The sequence below is a fragment of the Trachemys scripta genome, chromosome 2 (genome assembly GCF_013100865.1).
Source record: "Trachemys scripta elegans isolate TJP31775 chromosome 2, CAS_Tse_1.0, whole genome shotgun sequence".
In the NCBI taxonomy this organism is placed as follows: Eukaryota; Metazoa; Chordata; order Testudines; family Emydidae; genus Trachemys; species Trachemys scripta.
The window spans coordinates 83996295-84014178 of NC_048299.1; the positions used below are offsets into that span (position 1 = coordinate 83996295).

The window sequence follows — 17884 nt, forward strand, 5'->3', positions numbered from 1 at the left end:
ACGGTAAAAACCCAGTTCTTACAGAAATCTAGAGCAGTGGTTTTAAAACTTTTTTTTTCTGGTGACCCAGTTGAAGAAAATGGTTGACGCCCACGACCCAACAGAGCTGGGGATAAGAGGTTTGGGTTGTGGGAGGGGCTCTGGGCAGGGGCATAGGGTTGGGCTGCGGGGGTGAGGGCTGTGGGGTGAGGCCAGGAATGAGGGGTTCAGGGTATGGGAGGAGGCTCTGGGGTGGGGCCAGGGATGAGGAGTTTGGGGTGCTGGAGGGTGCTCCGGGCAGGGGATTGGGGTGTGGGCTTACCTCCGGTGGCTCCCGGTCAGCAGCACAGCCGGGGTGCAGAGGCAGGCTTCCCGCCTGTCCTGGCACCACGGACTGCGCTGCTCCCTGGAAGCAGGGCCGGCTCCAGGCACCAGCTTAACAAGCAGCTGCTTGGGGCAACCACTTCGGAGAATGGCGGCAGGTCCAGCTGTTGGGCGGCAATTCGGCGGACGGTCCCTCACTCCTGCTCGGAGCGAAGGACCTCCCGCCGAATTGCCGCCACAGATCGCGATCGGCTTTTTTTTTTTTTTTTTTTTTTGGCTGCTTGGGGCGGCCAAAACCCTGTAGCCGGCCCTCCCTGGAAGCAGCCAGCAGCAGATCCAGCTCCTACACGGAGGCACGCAAGCGGCTGTGCACGGCTCTTGCCCGCAGACACCAGTCACCCCCACCCCCAGCTCGCGTTGGCTGGGAACTGGCGAATGGGAGTGCGGAGCCAGTGCTCGGGGCAGCGCACGGAGCCCCGTGCCCTCCCCTCTCCTAGGAACCGGACCTGCTGATGGCCACTTCCGGGATGCAGCGCGGTGTCAGAACAGGTAGGGACTAACTTGCCTTAGCTGGGCAGCACCACCAATGCTGACCAGAGCCGCCGCGACCCAGTGCCTTACATTCCACGACCAAGTACTGAGTCGTGACCCACAGTTTGAAAACCACTGATCCTAGGGCATTGCTTTTACGGATGCTGAGACTCACAATTCCATTATACAATTTGGAGTCTGTTCTAGAGTCAAATTGCCAATCTGTGTGTTGTTTGTCTGCCTCTGATGTGTGCAGTTCATGTGTTGGTTACATAGGCAGCTTTGTAAATATTGAAATGGAAGGGTGGTCTGTCATAATAATTCCAGATTTTGTTGATTTCCAGCCTATATTTCTGAATTAGTTAAATGTATGCAGAGCTCTCAGGGAACCTAGACACATTTTTCGCTGTTACTGGCTTATACGCTTAAGCATGGGAGGTGGATAGCCTTGGCAATCATACTGAATCATGTAGTAACAAATAGTGAATTGTGTGACAGCATGGGACAGTTATATGCAGCTTTGCGGTGAAATTTGTGGGTTCTGCTTGTGAGCAGCAATATTGTTCAAATTATAGAGTGCCTTGGTATCTTTAAGAAATATCTATACTCCTTGAAAGAATTGGCAGTAAGTAGGAATGTAAACGATCAGCTCTTTTATTAGAACTTATTACTATGTATGTGAGTATATGAAAGGTAGGGATTATTATTATGCTTCACCTGGATTTTTCTAGAAAAATATAATCAAGATAATAAAGGCATAATCCGGTAAACACTTTGTAAAGCATATAGTCTTAAATTCCAAAATGCTTGTAAGTTTCATTCACGATGTTTGCAATCATTTGGACCTGAAATAATTTTATTTCTAAATCTCCCTTGTGACTGCAAGAACTTGAAGAATTTCAAGGCAATGCTAGTGATAAATTACAAAACATACATTTTCAAGAATGAAGGTTTTAAGAATGTTTGTTTGAGTTGGCACATACTACATGAAAATACATATATGTATTTGCAATGCATGTATATTTTTTTAACTTATTTGTGCATACCATTGTGTCCTGTTGAAATTAATAGTGCGGGCTTCAGAGGTAGCTATCCTGTGAGTGTGGGTGTACATTCCGAGTTCATTGCTTTGTGATCTTTCAGTCCTAAGTGGAGAATGAGGGGTTTGACAAGAGAAATTAGCTGGTGGGAAACAATAGCAGGAGATGGGCAGCAACCTTGTCACCACTGCATTGTGTAAGAGCTGCAAGTATGACTCTTATAGCACATTCTGTTAGAGCTGTACCTACAGCTGTTGCAGCATGTGGGAAAGCACCTGAGATTTCCTGTGCAACCACCTGACCACCTATATTCATCCATGTTACTGCACCTTCTTCCCCCTTACCTTCTATTGTTGCTGACCAAAATGAAAATGGAAGCGTTGGTCCTATTTCAGGTGGGAGCATGTTGGTGGCTAAAACATTCAAATGAGAGTTGTAATCCTGCCTCTGCCACCTAATGTGTAACTATTGATATGACCTTTTTCTGTTTTGTTTTCCACATACAAAATAGAGGTAATTCTTATACCTACCTCATACAGATATTGTTATAGGTTAAATTAACAATAATAATAATGCTTTCTACTTACGACTCCTTTCATAAGAGGATGTCAGAGAACTTTGCTGTATCAGTGCAGCATACTACACACCTGCCAATAATGTTTCCACAAATGAAGTTCTGCTGTTAATCTTGGAACCTGCTAGTGCAGTAGCTTATTTGTCTGGATTTGTTTTACAAGATGTCAGGCTGATGTGAATGCAGTTGAGCTGTAGAGCATTATTTCATGTGACTAAAAAAGTGTATTTTGTAGTGACATACAGATTAGATAGTTTATAGGAAGAAATCTCAGGAAGGGTTGAATCTTTTGCAACAGTAGTCAGTAGCGCCATTTTATGAAAGAGGTTAATGTGTTTGAGCTTTGTGCTAACTATAGAGCTTATATTGCAGTTTGTGATAATATAAACTGAAGAATCTTCCATAAAATTCACATAATATGCCATCTGTCAAGCAAATGAGATGTGAAACTAATGTGCATGTCTGACTTTTTTTGCAATAGCTTCCATTGACATTACTAAAAACATACAGAACTTTGATAAATGAATACATTTGTAACTGTTAAACAGCAGTTTAATCTTTTCTTATGCATGTTAAGTTACTTACAGACCATTAACTTTTTTCTTTAGACAATGGCAAAGGTTATAACCACAGTGCTGAAGTTCCCAGCCGACCAAACGCAGAAGATCTTAGAACGAGAAGACGCTCGACCATTGGTAAGCCTTATAAGTAGACTGGATATATGAACATGGGCTGCTAGACATAGGTGGGTGAAACTTGGTTGTTTAACGTCCCTCCCTTCCTCAGGAGAATTTCCCATTGTAGAAGTAGGCTTGAATTTATGACAAAAGAAAAAAGTAAGGGCTTTGTCTCCACTAATATGTCCCACCATTGGTCTAGTACTGGAGCAGTTCCACTGGTGGTATTGACAATGGGAGCACTGTAGCCAATGTGCAGGCATTTTTGCCACTGTGCCATCTATCCTTACTAAAAGCAAAAATGGTAACAACTCCTGTGCCTACTTGGCTTTGCTTAGTGTGTACAATAGCAGTTCTGCTGATAGAGCTTTCCCCTAGAACAACAGAGGGGAAGAGTGCTGAATATAGCCAGTATAGCTGCATCCTTGATGTAGAGTAGAATGCCTTTTTTAAATTGACAACAAATATTGAAAGCCTGCTCTGCTCTCCCAATATTGGATATGTCATGTGAGCATAGAGAAGTCTAGATTTTGGGAGGGACAGAAAGGAACTCGTATTATACTAGTGTCTTTAATAGTTCCTCAGGGCTAGATTTTCAGTTATTTAAGGAATAGAGGGGTGCTTTGCTTTACAAAAAGATTTCCAAGTAGATGAAATGCAAGACCAGGAGCAGAGTACTTTATGCTCTGAGGGAAGCAAGATACAGTGCTAATCAGAAAAAGCACTCTTTGCACGATCATTATTTTATAAGTGTAAAAGGCATTTTATTAATTGAATGGCGGTGAAACACAATATCTGAACTCAGTAGGATTATTCATGTTTTTGTGGGCCAGTAAAATAAATAGTTAAGAGTTTATTGTAGCTTGTACTTCCCCTATTGGTCTTGTTTCTTCTCTCCTTCCCTCCCTACTGGTCTTGGCTATCTCTGATCATTTTAGAGGCAGATAAGATTATTATTTTAGGTAGTTGTTTGTTTCACTTTACGAAACCACACAAACAACATTGATCTCTTTGAAGCAAACTTTAAAAAAATCTTCAGTTACTGTTAACATAGAGTTGAACACAACAAGCAAAATTATAGATTTTTGTTATAAGGGGTGTTGAAAGTATTTTGTTTGAAGGAAACTATACTGTAAAAGCAACATTGGTATTGATAAGTATTCTATTCCAGTCCAGGCTCTTGGCCAGTCCATCCCAATCTCCAAATATTTATTTAAACTCGTAAAACAAAAAGAGTGTAACTTCCTGTCCCAGCTAAGCAGTCCTTGCACTGAAAGTATCTGCACTCTGTTCTCTGAAATGATTAGCAACATGCTTGTCTTCAAAGGTAATTTAATCAGATATTAAAAGAAATAACCATTACCTTTTTAACCACCTCCCAAGCCTTCAAAATTAAACATTTCTAACCAGTTTGTTGTTCTTTTTATTAGCTTATTACTCTGCCTGGAGTAGCACCTATTTAGATGTTTACTAAACTTTTTGATGTACTTGTGTGTAAGAGATGAACAGATTTAGGCTGCTGGGATTAGACTAAACTATCCAAGCATATTATATTAATAATCAGTTGATGTAGGGCTTCTCCCTATTTCATAATAGACTGGTGGTGGTATTTGAAAAACATTTATTAAATACTTACATTTCCTTTCTAGTGGTATAAATTGTCTAAATTAAAGCATAAATTTATATATATTTTTTAAACAAGTCAGGAATGCGTTGATTAGTCTGATAAGGAACAATCTGATATTCCTATTAACTTTTGCCTGAAATATTTACAGATTATAAAAGTATAAATTGTCAACTTGTTTTGCTACTGAAATAAAACACATTTACATTGTAGTAAATTAAGGATACTTGTCAGTTTTATTTACCATTTTAGTGCCCAGTCTTTCCCTTACCTATACAATGGGCATATATCTAAGAGTTTCTCTTGAAAGTTTAAAAACAAATCACAGATAAATTGACTTGGGATATTGACCTTGGTATATTAGTATTTACTTCAGAGTGTTGTTTCTGTCTAATCCTCTCAGCCTCATATATAAGCACACGATGTCCACTGAGCTCAAATTTGTGCTATTAATAAAATATTCCAATAAGGTGTTTTCTTCCTGGCTTTGTAGTTTACCTCACCTCGCAGTGGTATCTTCTGAATATTCCATCAGTCTGTGCTTAGTTAGCATGTGGGTGAGTGAAGCCTAATATGTGTATTGTGTTTTATTTGAAGGTCAAATCTATAGCATGCACTTCATTATCCTTCTGCTAGATTTTTCTTTCTCTCCTCCCTGGTTTTGTTCAAAATTACTGAATGCTCTTTGCAAGACAAGCTTGTAATATACCCCTAAACTAACTGTTTATCTTATTTTGCTTTACAAAGCTAAGTTTGTAAGAAGTAAGCCTCAGTTTCAAGATTAATTTATTTTCTGATCTGAGGACAGTTTGCATCTTTTCAAATACTGATTCAGAGCTGTACAAACCTCAGATATGTCAAAAGGGAGTAGAAAAAGATTCTTAATCAAATAGCCTGTAATACAAAATATATTTAACTTGGCTTTATTCTATTTGTGCTTCTTATTTGAATAAGCAAATAGGTAAGTCAAATTACTGGAATATGCTCACTTACTTTCATGCTTAAAATGGATCCTAATGCCATATAAAAATCAAAAGGGATCATAATTTAATAAAATACTTAAAATGAAATATTGCATACATGGGCCCTGATCCAGTAAGGCACTTATGCAAGTGCTTAACTTCAAGTTGGCTTCAAATTAGACTTCAAACCTACTTAAAGTTCAGCACATGCTTTAATATTTTGCTGGTTCAGAGTCATGGGTTGGTAGTAACAAGATGACAAAGCAGAGATGGGGAGGAAAGACCTTTTTGATTGGGGACATCACAATATTTACACTTTGTTACAAATTAGTTTGGCTTCATTAATGAACCTGTGCACAAATAACTCTAGTGTTAGAGACCAAGTGGCTGGGTTGGCTTACAATGAAAAGGCTGTATCAGACCACTCAAGGTAAAAATTAAAACAATAATGATCCACAGTAATAGGAGATGGAAGTAAATAGTCATTACATTCTACATAATCTAATGTGATTAGCATTCTGATTGAAAATGAATAATATTTCAAAACAAATTCTGTGGGACATGTTGAGCTTGCCTTAATTTTTTTTTCTCCCTTAAAACTAAAACTAGACAAAACTTAGATGCAAAATATATCTGATAAAGAGGGAAATCTGTTCCTCTCTACCAGTCCTTAAAGTTTCTACTCTTATCATTATTTCATACTCTCTTAAATGTTGCATTCTAAGCCCAATATCTGGAATGTCTGTCTGTCGTCTGGTCCTTACTTTTCTGGGATATTAGCGTCAACAGACTTTTCCTTTGCCATGGCTGAAAATGGTTGAAGGGTCAGTATCGACAAGGTGAAACTAATTTCAACACCATTATAGAAAGTATGATTGAGATGTAATCCCTGTTACTCTTTCAGTGCCCTATTGAAAAAAGGTTTTGTCCTTTCTATCAGTAAAACAGTTTTCAGCATCATTTAGGAGGCGCAAAGAAGGGGCTTGATACTGACCATGGTGTCAGCAACAGGTCATTTTACTAACGTAAATGAGGCCTGTGCATGTAAATCTTGTATAATCTAGTAAAATCTCATTGCAAGAGTAAATTGTGCTGTCCTAGTTTTGCAAAGCTTTAGTGGATTATGGCAGTTTATTGACCTCAAATATGACATTCTTGCCTCTAAGCAACTTATGATCAAGCTGATGCTGACTGCATTGCAAATGTGAGGTATTCACTTCTTGATTAGGTACAAGGGATTTATGTCTATGATTGGCCAAGGCAGGAATTGTTTTGAGTTGGGGTATTGTTACTTTCCTGTCATTTTAACTAGAGGCCTTGATAGGAAAGAAGGGGGAATAACATTTTGTCTCATTCTAAAATTCAGTTTTGTATTTTACTTAACTAGGCATGATGCTCAGATGCAGTATGTAGTTTCCAGTGAGATCTTACTCTTTTACTCAGCTTCAGTTGTGTTGTCTGAAAAATATAGAAATTGAATTACTTGCCCAAGATCACAGAATAAGTCAAGTCATTCAGCCTGACCTCAAATCCAAGTTCTTTCTGTCTCCTATTGCTTTTCTCCAGCAATCAGATTCAATTGCTCTCCTGATTGATTGATTTAAATACTAAAAGTGCTTGTAATTTTCTCTTCACAATGTAACATTCATTTACTGGCCTTTTTTTTTTTTTTTTCTTCCCTAGTCATGGCTACGACCATCTTGAAGAAATTGTGATAGTAAGGTCTTATGACAATGCTGCTTAGAAATACATTCATATCTCTGTTCTCCGTTGAGAACAGAGGAAAAACTATTATTCAGGGTCCCAGATGGAGCAGCAGGACAGAAAAAATCAACACACACTTTGGACCGTGAATATAGTTAAAACTGCCTTGAGAAGAGATGCTAATCAGTGGTTATCTGGTGAGGAGTCTTTTTTCTCCTCATATTGAATACTGTCTTCTATTTTATGTTAAAGGTTATTTTTTTAAAGGGGAGAAAAAAGACTGTAACCTAGAAAGACTTCGCCCCACTCTTGTATCTCAGTACAGGTTTCACTGGGTGTTTTTAAGAGTTGAACTTAACGGTTTGTATCTTCTATTTATTTTTGATTTCTTGACTGAATGAATTGTGCAATACATTTTTGGGTGGGTAGCAGTTAGTGGGTGATTCCTGGTGAATTAGGCAATTTGTTTGAATATTTTCTTCCAATTTGATCTTTTGATTGTTTGCTAAAGGCTATTTCTTTAAGCTTTTGCTTACAATAAATCCAAATTTTAGTACCTCATTTATTTACTCTTAGCTTTTGTACTTATATTTTCTGGAGAAGAAATACACTACTGTAAATTGTAAATAATTAATACATAACTGTATCATATGCTGATCTGTGACTGGCAATGCTAATCTGGCAGGAGCTGAGATGAAATAAAGTTTTATTTACTATACAGTTTTGGAATTGTGTGTATTTTTTTTATATTATACATATTTTTATGAGGAGGAGCCACTTCGTACTTGACCACCGAAAAGACCATAAGGCAACGTTTGCTTGGAATGTTTACAATCTAAGGCCATGATCCTGCGAAGACTCATTTAACTTCAGGCATGTAAGTAGTTAATGGGGCCACTCCAATGCATAAATCTTTGGAGGATCATATCCTCAATGACAGACATAGAAAACATGATGAACTGGAAAGCGAGGGAGTCACTTGGTATATTTTGTTATACCAATATGGTTATTGGAATTCAAAAAGGGTCTTGATCCTCTAAACCCACATCCAAGTATCCCCATATGGGTAAAGATCAATTGTCCTCTATTTATAGGGGTATCAGGCACAGTACTGTAGATCCGGATGAAGGTGAACCCCCAGTTCCCCATCCCAAGTGTTTATAGTTGTGGGAATAATTCTCATCTGTACTGTGCCAGTTAGTTTCTCTCTGCCAGGATTACCTCTAACATTCCATGCATGTAGGTAACTTCAGATTTTTATTTGTTTTTTAGCTCACCATCATTATAAGATACATACCATTTTACTTGCTAGAGCAGTATTTGCACCATGGTCCAAGATGGGACACTCCTCAGTCCTGTACCAACAGTGGGTAAGAGCTGATTGCTTGTAATGCATCAAGACTACAAAAAAAAAGAGATTTAAACCGTACTTGACAGCTGCCATATAGAATGCCAGCAATACAAGATGCACGTTGGAAGCCCTGTTAGACTGACATATTAGACTTTATATAAGGAAAAGTTATTTTCTAAAAACTTCGTTTTTTACTTTCACTTCAAGGCTTGTATAGCTGGACACACAGTAATTAAAGAATTCTAATTTTACACGTAGAGTAAACCAATAATTTTGTATACTGCCTAAAACATTTCTAAAATATTTCTGTAAAACACATCATACAGCACCTACCACTGTGGGTCCTGGTCCATGGCTGGGGCTCCTTGGCACTATCATAATAGAAATAACATACAGAATAAATGATGGGGTAGAAGGAGGATTTTAATGGCATCAGTTTGGGGTGGTCTCGTAGCTTCATTGTTCATGAGTCATGCGGAAAATGTGTAATTCTCACGCACATGGTGGGACTCAGTGCATGCTTTCCAACATAAACAACATAGTGCAGTAGTTTAGGAGAGAAAATGAAAAGTGGCTTTTTTCACCTTGGGGGCATTTTTGTAGGGCAGAATGTAATTACCCACAGTTGGAATTAAGCCAAAATCCTTTGAATATTAAATCTGTGGGAAAATACTATGAGATATTTAATGACCTCAAGTTGTCAGAGGACCTGTTTTAATCTCATCTGAGAGTCTGACTTTAGAAACATAGATGCATACCCTACCTATGAAATAAAAACCTAGAATACCCAGACACATTTCTATGTTACAAACAAATGAAGGAGAGAGAAGATCAGTCCCTCATTGGTTTGGTTTTGACAAGTGATTTTCAGGGTTAAACGAAACATTTAAAAACATCCTCGCAGTGTTTTCTGAAGTTGGGTAGTCCTTTTAATAGCCTTGAACGATATTACTGAGGATTCTTATTCAACTAAAGAAATCGATGGCAAAATGTTTGCAGGTAGAAGGAGACCCTGTTATGCGGTGTTTAGTTGCAAGAAATGCACTTTGCATTCAGTTCATCTTCAAAATTTTGTACCCTAGTGCAATTAGGAAAACAGCAGAGATCATTCCATAATGTTCACTATTATACATGCTTAGATAGCTAGTGGTGTCCAGAAGAGCTCTTGAATCCTTCTCTTTTGATCCTGAACAATCAAACATGACATGAATAGAAGAGTATTTCCATGTTGTTTGCTGTGGTAAATCTCTGATACTCAAACACCCAAAGTCAAATATCTCCAACTCTTCTGTTACCAATAGACTCTCTGACTACACTGCTGCTTCCCTTTGTTCTTTATAAGCTTTTCCTTCTTTGACTGTATATGATATGCTTGATACTTTCTCACAGAAATATTCATTTTAGTAGTTTCTCTTTTAAGAGTCTTTTTTGGCTTTCTCTACTGTATGTTCTGTATTGTGTATGGGAATCTTGTCCTCCAGAATATTGGCTGCTGCTCATCAGTAACCTTGAACAGGTTTCAGATTTGTACGTGTGGATCTGTACAATGTATGTTCTATTCTTTCTTGGCTGGCCTTCTAGGGGTCTGTATAATTTTGCTATCAATACCATTACAAAAAGTTTAAAATACACAATTCAAGCTTAGGTTTCCATATAAGGTATACATCTTATGCCATGGGAAATTAAATGCATTAACAGCCTATTACCCTGACACTGAAGTTTATAACCACTTGTATTTTCCAGTGTCTTGTCTCATTCTTCACCATCTGGACATTTTTCATGAGGCTTTGATCACATTTCCCCCCACCCTTTCTCACAAGATACTACATCAGGGCAGTTATTTGTCAACCATGATTCGAGTGCAGTGAACTGACCTGAAATTGATAGTCAATATACTATTGAAACAACATTACTACAGTTTGGAGCAAATACATTAATTCTTTTTTTCTAACCTCCGTTGCTATCACATCTTAAGTGATCTTATTTTTTTTTTAATTACATATTACGTATTACATAATTACCATCCAACTCTCAATTATTTACAGAGGAAACAAAAATGCTCCCAAAATTCACTATTTTTGAAAAGCTTAAAAAAAGTTCTATAATTCTTCACTCATCAGACAGCTATTTCTTAGCATAATGGTAATAGAAATGGTGTTAAGCACAAGACTCTGATACAGTTTGAGTTTATAATAAAACTCAAGAAAATTAATTCCAGAACTTTATAAAAGAATGTATAAACATGCAATTATTTTAGAATTTTAAAAAGAAAAATGTATACGGAGCATGAGTGTGGAAAAGGTGCTGCCTTGAGTGTTTCACCTTAAATGTGGTGGCGTTTGTTTTTCTTAGAGCATACTAAAACACTGCTAGTAATGCCAATGTAGATATAAATTACCTTGGGATAATGGATGATGGTGTAGGGTATGAAGACTTTTCTCTCTGGGCTACAGGTTCCAAACCAGACCAGACCAGGTCAGTTGAGACCAAAAATCACTACCTGGCTGTGAAGTATGAAATTGTTGAAAGTCTCTGTTCAATTCCTACTCTGCTGTCGTCCCCATCACAAAAGCCACCACTACACTTACACTCATAACCAATGGGGGGGAGGGCGGGAGGCTAATGATCTCAGCAGAGAGACCAAGACTTGAATGGACATGGAGACTGAGCTACCTCCATCTCTCTTGTCCTCCCCTTATAGGCTAGGGTTGAAGCATGTTGGCAGGGCTGTTTTGGAGAAGCCTTCACTGTTGGACCAATATCTCTCTTTGTGGCTACGTGACTTTATTCTCAAGTGCTTTTCACAAGCATTTAAATTCACTAAAATAAAAAGGGGGCAAACAGGGCAGCATATACCATATTTACCACTGGTTATATGATGGCAGCTTTATTAGCACTAGAAAGGACTTAGCCCTGTGTTATCACATCTAGAATTTCTACCCATTGTCTTCAAGAAAAATAGCTCTTGCATTGAAGGTATTATTCATTGCCCAGCTTTGAACAGAAGCACTTAAAGGTTGGTTTTTTTCACTAGAGTCAGGCAGTATATCTTTTACAGAGTAATCAAAACAGTCAAGCAAGCAGTATTTAGAAGCTTATAAAAGTCATTTTCTATGCACCAAAGTTAGCATACATTTATGGTTAAAAACTTTCAGTTAATGACCTGAAGAAATTTTCTGCAGCTTTTTATTGAACTTGCTGATCTTTCTCACATCGATCTGCTGTTTCTGGAATACCATAATTCATGGAGAAGCTGTGCTGAATTTTTAAAATTGAAAAATGAGGATTTGAATGGGGAAGAAATGAATTGGCTAAGTAGGAAGTTTGTACAAAGGGAAATAGAAGTCAGGATAAAAGGTTCATATCATGGCTGATCTATAAAGGTACTATGCAGAAAAATTTCTTCCCACACGGACTGAAATATTGTCATATTGGATCAGACCAGTGGTCTATCCTTTCTAATAGCCTGACTCTGACAATAGCTGTTACTAGGTGCATCAGTGGAAGGTGCAAGAAATCTTGCAGCGTGCAATTATAAAATAAGCAACCTCTTGGGGAAGATTCCTCCCAATTCCTTCCAAACTGGTTTATGCCCAGAAGTGAGTTATTAAAAATAGTATCCTATCTAATGTAATTGTTGGTACTTTGCTCTGTTTACATGTCTAATCCTCTTTTTGAATCCTATCAAATTCTTGCTGTCGGTGATGTCTTGTGGCAAACTGTTCCGCAGATTAATTATGAGATTAAAATCAAGGACTCTTTCTCCTACATCTTGATATAAAATTCCTCTTTTCACTTCAAATAGAACTGTCCCTAGGATTTGTGATACTTTACTGAATTAGAGCAATTAAGTAGATGCAGATATTGTTCCTAAGCAAGCACAGGAGGAAGTATACCACCCAGCACATTATATACAATATCTGCAATAGTATATACTTTCATTGTGGGTGCTTAGTGCGTCACATGTGTAGTAACATGCCCTTAAAAGAATGGAAGAACGGCCCTCCCCATAGTGAAGGCTGGGCTCAGAGACCAAAGGTGGCGCTAAATGGAGAGTGCAAGAGGGGAGTGTATTGGAATTGCTATGTAGAAAGGTCTTCTTCGAGTAGTGTCCCTGTGGGTGCTCCATGTTAGGATGTGAGTGTGCCCAGGCAGTCTTGATGGGAGATTTTTGGCAGCAATGTCCATAGGTCCACACCTGCACCCTAGACACCGTCATGCTCTGGTACTAGGGCATACAGGGACGGGTGGACTTGCTGCCACTCCAGTTCCTTCTCAGCTGCCTATGGCTTGCAACAGTGTGTTGCAGTGTTCACTAGCTAGCCTCACCACTACAATGTCTTTATTTTCTCAGTATTTTTGTTTAGCATAATTTGTGCGTTTGAATAGGTTCTCCCCCATCCCATCCCCGACCTTCCTTTTGCCTGATTGAGGCTTTTGATCCCTGGTCTTGAGCACAGGTTATGCCCAAAACACTAGGCTTCAATCCCTGCCAGACGTTCCATAGGTCTTTCCCTGCAGTGATAGATATGCAAGCTGCTTCCACTGCTTCAGAGAGTCTCACATCCCCTCTAAATGTAAGATCTGCCCAGGGTTTGAATAGATCTAAGAAATTGAGGGAGAAATAGTTTCTAGTGGAAACTCTGGATGGTCTGTCCCTTTCCTCAAACTACAGGACACCAAGTAGGATTTCACTGCACTCCCTTTGGAGCCTTTTAAAGCTGTCCTTTTCCAGGCAGAGGAGACACTTATCGATGTGAAGCTCACCTGCTGCAGTGCTAGTCTCTTTGGCCTTATCTATACTGACTTTTGCCTTTAAGTATTCTTCTATTGCAGAACCAACTGCTCAGCTCCACTGGAGGGGTAGCATTACTGTAATCTCTACTATAGAGAAGGTACCGGTGGCCACTAGTGTTCTACCACTATATCATTTAGGCTTTGAGCGGAGTTAGATAACATGGTTGTCAAAACGCCAACTCCTTGTCTTCTCTAGAACTCCTACCATTGTTACCACTAGTGGAGTCGCAAAGGTGAGAAACTTTAAGAAAAACTCTGAATAGACACAGCCTTCCATTTCTGGGAGCAGGAAATTGAACTTAAACCTCCTGCATGGTGGTGCAGAGTCTCTGAGGAACTAGTGGTCATTCTAGAATTCTCTCTTGGGACCCAAATGGTCTTCTCTCAGTGAGGGCAGTGCAGCCCCAGGCATTCGTTGGGTGACCATTGACTTTTCATTCTGCATGCATTTATAGATAACTGTGACGAAGTGTGGATTTTCCCTTGTTATGTTGTATGTGAGTCTTTACTGTTTTGCATGAATACTGTGTGTGCCTCAGTTTCCCGGTGTGCTGCACCAATACCTCGGTGGTGGGAATAGGGCTGACTTTGGCTGAGACCGAGGAAGGGGATGCAAACCAGGTGACGACCAGGTGACTCTTTGCCCAGGAAGCGAGACAAAAACAAGGAGGAGGAGCAATGGGGATGTCTGAGGTTGGGTTGCTGGAAGCTGGCAATCTGCTTGTGGGGACTGGAAGAGGGAGAGTCCAGGGTTTCTGGCCCAGCACTCCCCAAGATGGACTTGGCTGAAAGTCACTGATTTCTGTGAGAGGTACTGCATTCAGACCAACAGCTGTTTTCCAACCAACCTTGGCTCACTAACTGAGCTGTCCACTGGGTGAAGACGGGAGCTGGCCCTCCCATCAGGTGTTCCGCATTCAGAGTAACAGGAAACACTGCCCAGGCCCTGTAGGGGAGAGGTCAGAGACATACTGGCTTTAGGGGTGATCCAGCCATCCACCAGTCCCGGGGCTTCTCCTGTGGTGCTTGTTCCCAAGAAAGATGGGTTGATCCGATTCTGTGTGGCCTATCGGAAGCTCAATGCAATCACCGTGTCTGGTGCCTGCCCCATGCCTAGGCCTGATGAGATCCTAGACAAGTTGGGGGTGACTCGGTACCCCACGACCAGGGATCTCACCAAAGGCTACTGGCAGGTGCCTTTGGATCCAGATGCCAGATTGAAACCTGCTTTTGTCACCCCTTTGGGGCTGTACAAATTCCTGGTCCTACCTTTCGGCCTTAAGGAGCTGCTGGTCACCTGCTAGCATCAGGTCGATCAGTTACTGAAGGGGATGGAGAATTTTACAGGTCATTAGCAAGACCTGGGAGGACCGTGTGTCCCAGGTGAAGAGGGGGCTGAGTCGCCTCCAGGATGCAGGGCTGATTGTAAAAGCTGGAAAGTGCAAGGGGGGGATGGCAGAGGTGTCGTACTTGGGCCACAAGGTGGGGAGCAGCTACCTAAAGCCAGAGCCGGCCAAGATGGAGGCGATCAGAGACTGGCCTGCTCCCCAGACTAAGAAACAGGCCCAGGCCTTTATTGGGATGGCAGGGTACTACCAGAGGTTTGTGCCCCCCTTTAGCTCTGTGTCAGCTCCCATCACTGAGCTATGCAAGAAGGGTAAGCTAGACAAGCTGGTATGGACTAGGCAGTGCCAGAGGGCTCTCTGCATGCTGAAGGAGGATCTGGTCAAGGGCCCAGTGCTGGGAAACCCAGACTTTGACAAGCCATTTATGGTGTTCACCCATGCCTCAGACACTGGGCTGGGTGTGGTGCAGATGCACACTGATGCAAAGCAGGAGAAACACCCCATCATGTACCTGAGCAGAGCTATGCGGCCATAGAGAAAGAATGCCTGGCCCTGGGGTGGGCTCTTAAAAGGCTGCAGCTGGATCTATTTGGGTGCCGCTTTGCTGTGTGCACTGACCACTTGCCCTGCTGTGGCTGCACCAGATGCAAGCTGCCGGTGTCAAGTTCCTGAGGTGGATTTTGTCCCTCCAGGAGTATGAGATGGAGGTGGTCCATGTTAAGGGGAGTGCAAATGTAATAGCTGATGCTTTGCCCCGGAGAGGGGGGACTGAACTTCCCCAGGCCACTGGCTAAAGCGACCCCACTCCGTTCGGTCTCAAAGAGGGGAGAGATGTGACGAAGTGGGGATTTTCCCTTGTTATGTTGTATGTGAGCCTTACTGTTGAGCCTATGTGAGTCTTACTGTTTTGCATGAATACTGTGTGTGCCTCGGTTTCCCTGTGTGCTGCACCAATACCTCGGTGGTAGGAATAGGGGTGTGTGACTTTGGCTGAGACCTCTGGGGCAGGTGAGGCTGCTCCAGCTGCCTGCACATATGCTATGACCGGTGCCCTTGATAACCTGAGACCCTGAGGCGGATGCAACCAGGTGACTCTTTGCCCAGGAAACGAGATAAAGACAAGGAGGAGGAGCAACGGGGGTGTCTGAGGTCGGGTTACTGGAAGCTGGCAGTCTACTGGGGGGGACTAGAAGAGGGGGAGTCCAGGGCTTTTGGCCCAGAGCTCCCCAAGATGGATTTGGCTGAAAATCACTGATTTCTGTGCTAACAAGTTCTGTCCTATGCTGTGTTCCTGTTGACTAATAAACCTGTTTTACCGGCTGGCTGAGAGTCACATCTGACTGCGGAATTTGGGTGCAGGACCCTCTGGCTTTCCCAGGAGCCCGGGCAGACTTGCTGTGGGAAGAGCACGGTGTAGACAGTGATGCTGAATGGTCCAAGGTCAGACTCAGGAAGGTCGAAGCTGTGTAAGCTTCTTGCCCTGGCGACAGTATGCTCAGAGAGAGGAGGAATGCTCTCCCAGAGTCCTGACTGGCTTCATATGGAGTAGTTCCAGAGCAACTCCCAGTTTTAAACACCATTTGAAATTCAGGTGTCTATTGTTTTATATTAAATGTTCTTTGCTCTTTCTCCTCTTTGACTGTTCCCAGTGTTTGTGTCATCATCACACTGGAACAAGCATTTGCCCGAGGAGAGGATGGTATGCATAAAAGCCACAAAACACAGCTGCACTGCTGGGTGCTTCATATAGTGGGGAGAGACCCCTAAAGAGGGGAAATGCATTAAGACATTATTGACTGAGTTTTAGGTTGAATGTAAAGGTTTGGGAGAGATGCTGACTAGGAGGAAGCTGAAGTTGGTCTTTACTTTAGATAAGCTTTTCTATTGACTACTAGCAGAATTCAATGTATGTATTGTTATATACATCCTTCTGTGGCTGTGGGAGCTTGATGGTTTCCAGCCAGCCCCTTGCAGTTTCAGGAATGGAATTATAGTTAAGGAACTGAATAAACTCGGTAGACAAAAGGAGGTAAAAATAACTCCTGTTCATGCTCTTTTGACAAGGTGAGAATTAACTTGTCATGTCAATGCTGTTGCCAGCTAATCATGAGCGTGGCAAAGTTTGTTTAATATCACATGTTGGGATGGACGTGAGCCTAAACCAATTTTTCATTTTGCCAGGGAAGTAATTAAATGAATCCCCTGAAAATAGCTTCATGGACGTTGTTACTAACTGTGGCCCTGATCATATGAGCTGTTCTGTGCAGAGGTCCCTCCCTTCCACTGAAGGTGGAAGCGTGGCGTGTGGCTACCATGCCATAGTCTGGGATATGCAACTTTATTAACCACACACAAGGAGGAGGGATTGATTGCAGGCACATCATTTGTCTAAACTGTAAAGTTTCTGGTTTGCTATAGAGTCAGTGATTGGGCTGGAATTTGAGCCATTTGTTGTTCCCTGCACCTTGGTGTGATAGTCAGTGGCTGCATTTTAAACCTTTGCTTCAAAAAACCTACATTTGCAGCTGCCATTTGGGAAATCTCCACAGAAGCAAGTGGAGGATCAGAGGAGGTTCAGCTCTGTTTGGAATAGTGGTGCTAAAAACATGTCACTTGAAACAGGCAGACAGTACTGTTCATTTTCACTTTGCGCTTTTTGGCACATTAGTGCACAATCCCATCTTCTATTCTATGTAGAAAACCCAGGCATTTTCTGAACTCAGATTTAAAAAATTTGTTCAGACTTAAGACAAATTTCCCCAGCATAATGTAAAAATGCCGTTTTAATTTCTGTGTGACATTATATGAAAGTTTCACAAAAGGCAAAATGGCTGGGCACACAAAATTGCAACCTTTACCCAAAAATATTTGTAATTTTCTTGCACCACTAAGCTAGTCGTCGTTTCCTCCCAGAACATTGCTTGACTCTCTGCGTAAATGAATTAAAATTGGAGGTGAGCTGGGAAAATAGATGC

The 17884-nt window shown here is 41.1% G+C and overlaps 1 protein-coding gene across 3 annotated transcripts in view; it reads left to right on the forward strand.

Moving 5' to 3' along the window:
• Positions 1-8135, forward strand: part of GOLGA4 (golgin A4) — a 116669-nt gene extending 108534 nt beyond the window's left edge. For 2 of the 3 annotated variants that reach the window (XM_034761124.1, XM_034761126.1), the window contains 3 exons: positions 3057-3143; positions 5243-5306; positions 7395-8135. In XM_034761124.1, the coding sequence (XP_034617015.1) occupies positions 3057-3143; positions 5243-5272 (117 nt within the window). In that variant the 3' untranslated portion in view covers positions 5273-5306; positions 7395-8135. The remainder of the gene's footprint in view (positions 1-3056; positions 3144-5242; positions 5307-7394) is intronic. The other variant, XM_034761125.1, reaches the window with a different exon arrangement.
• Positions 8136-17884: the final 9749 nt, after the last annotated feature.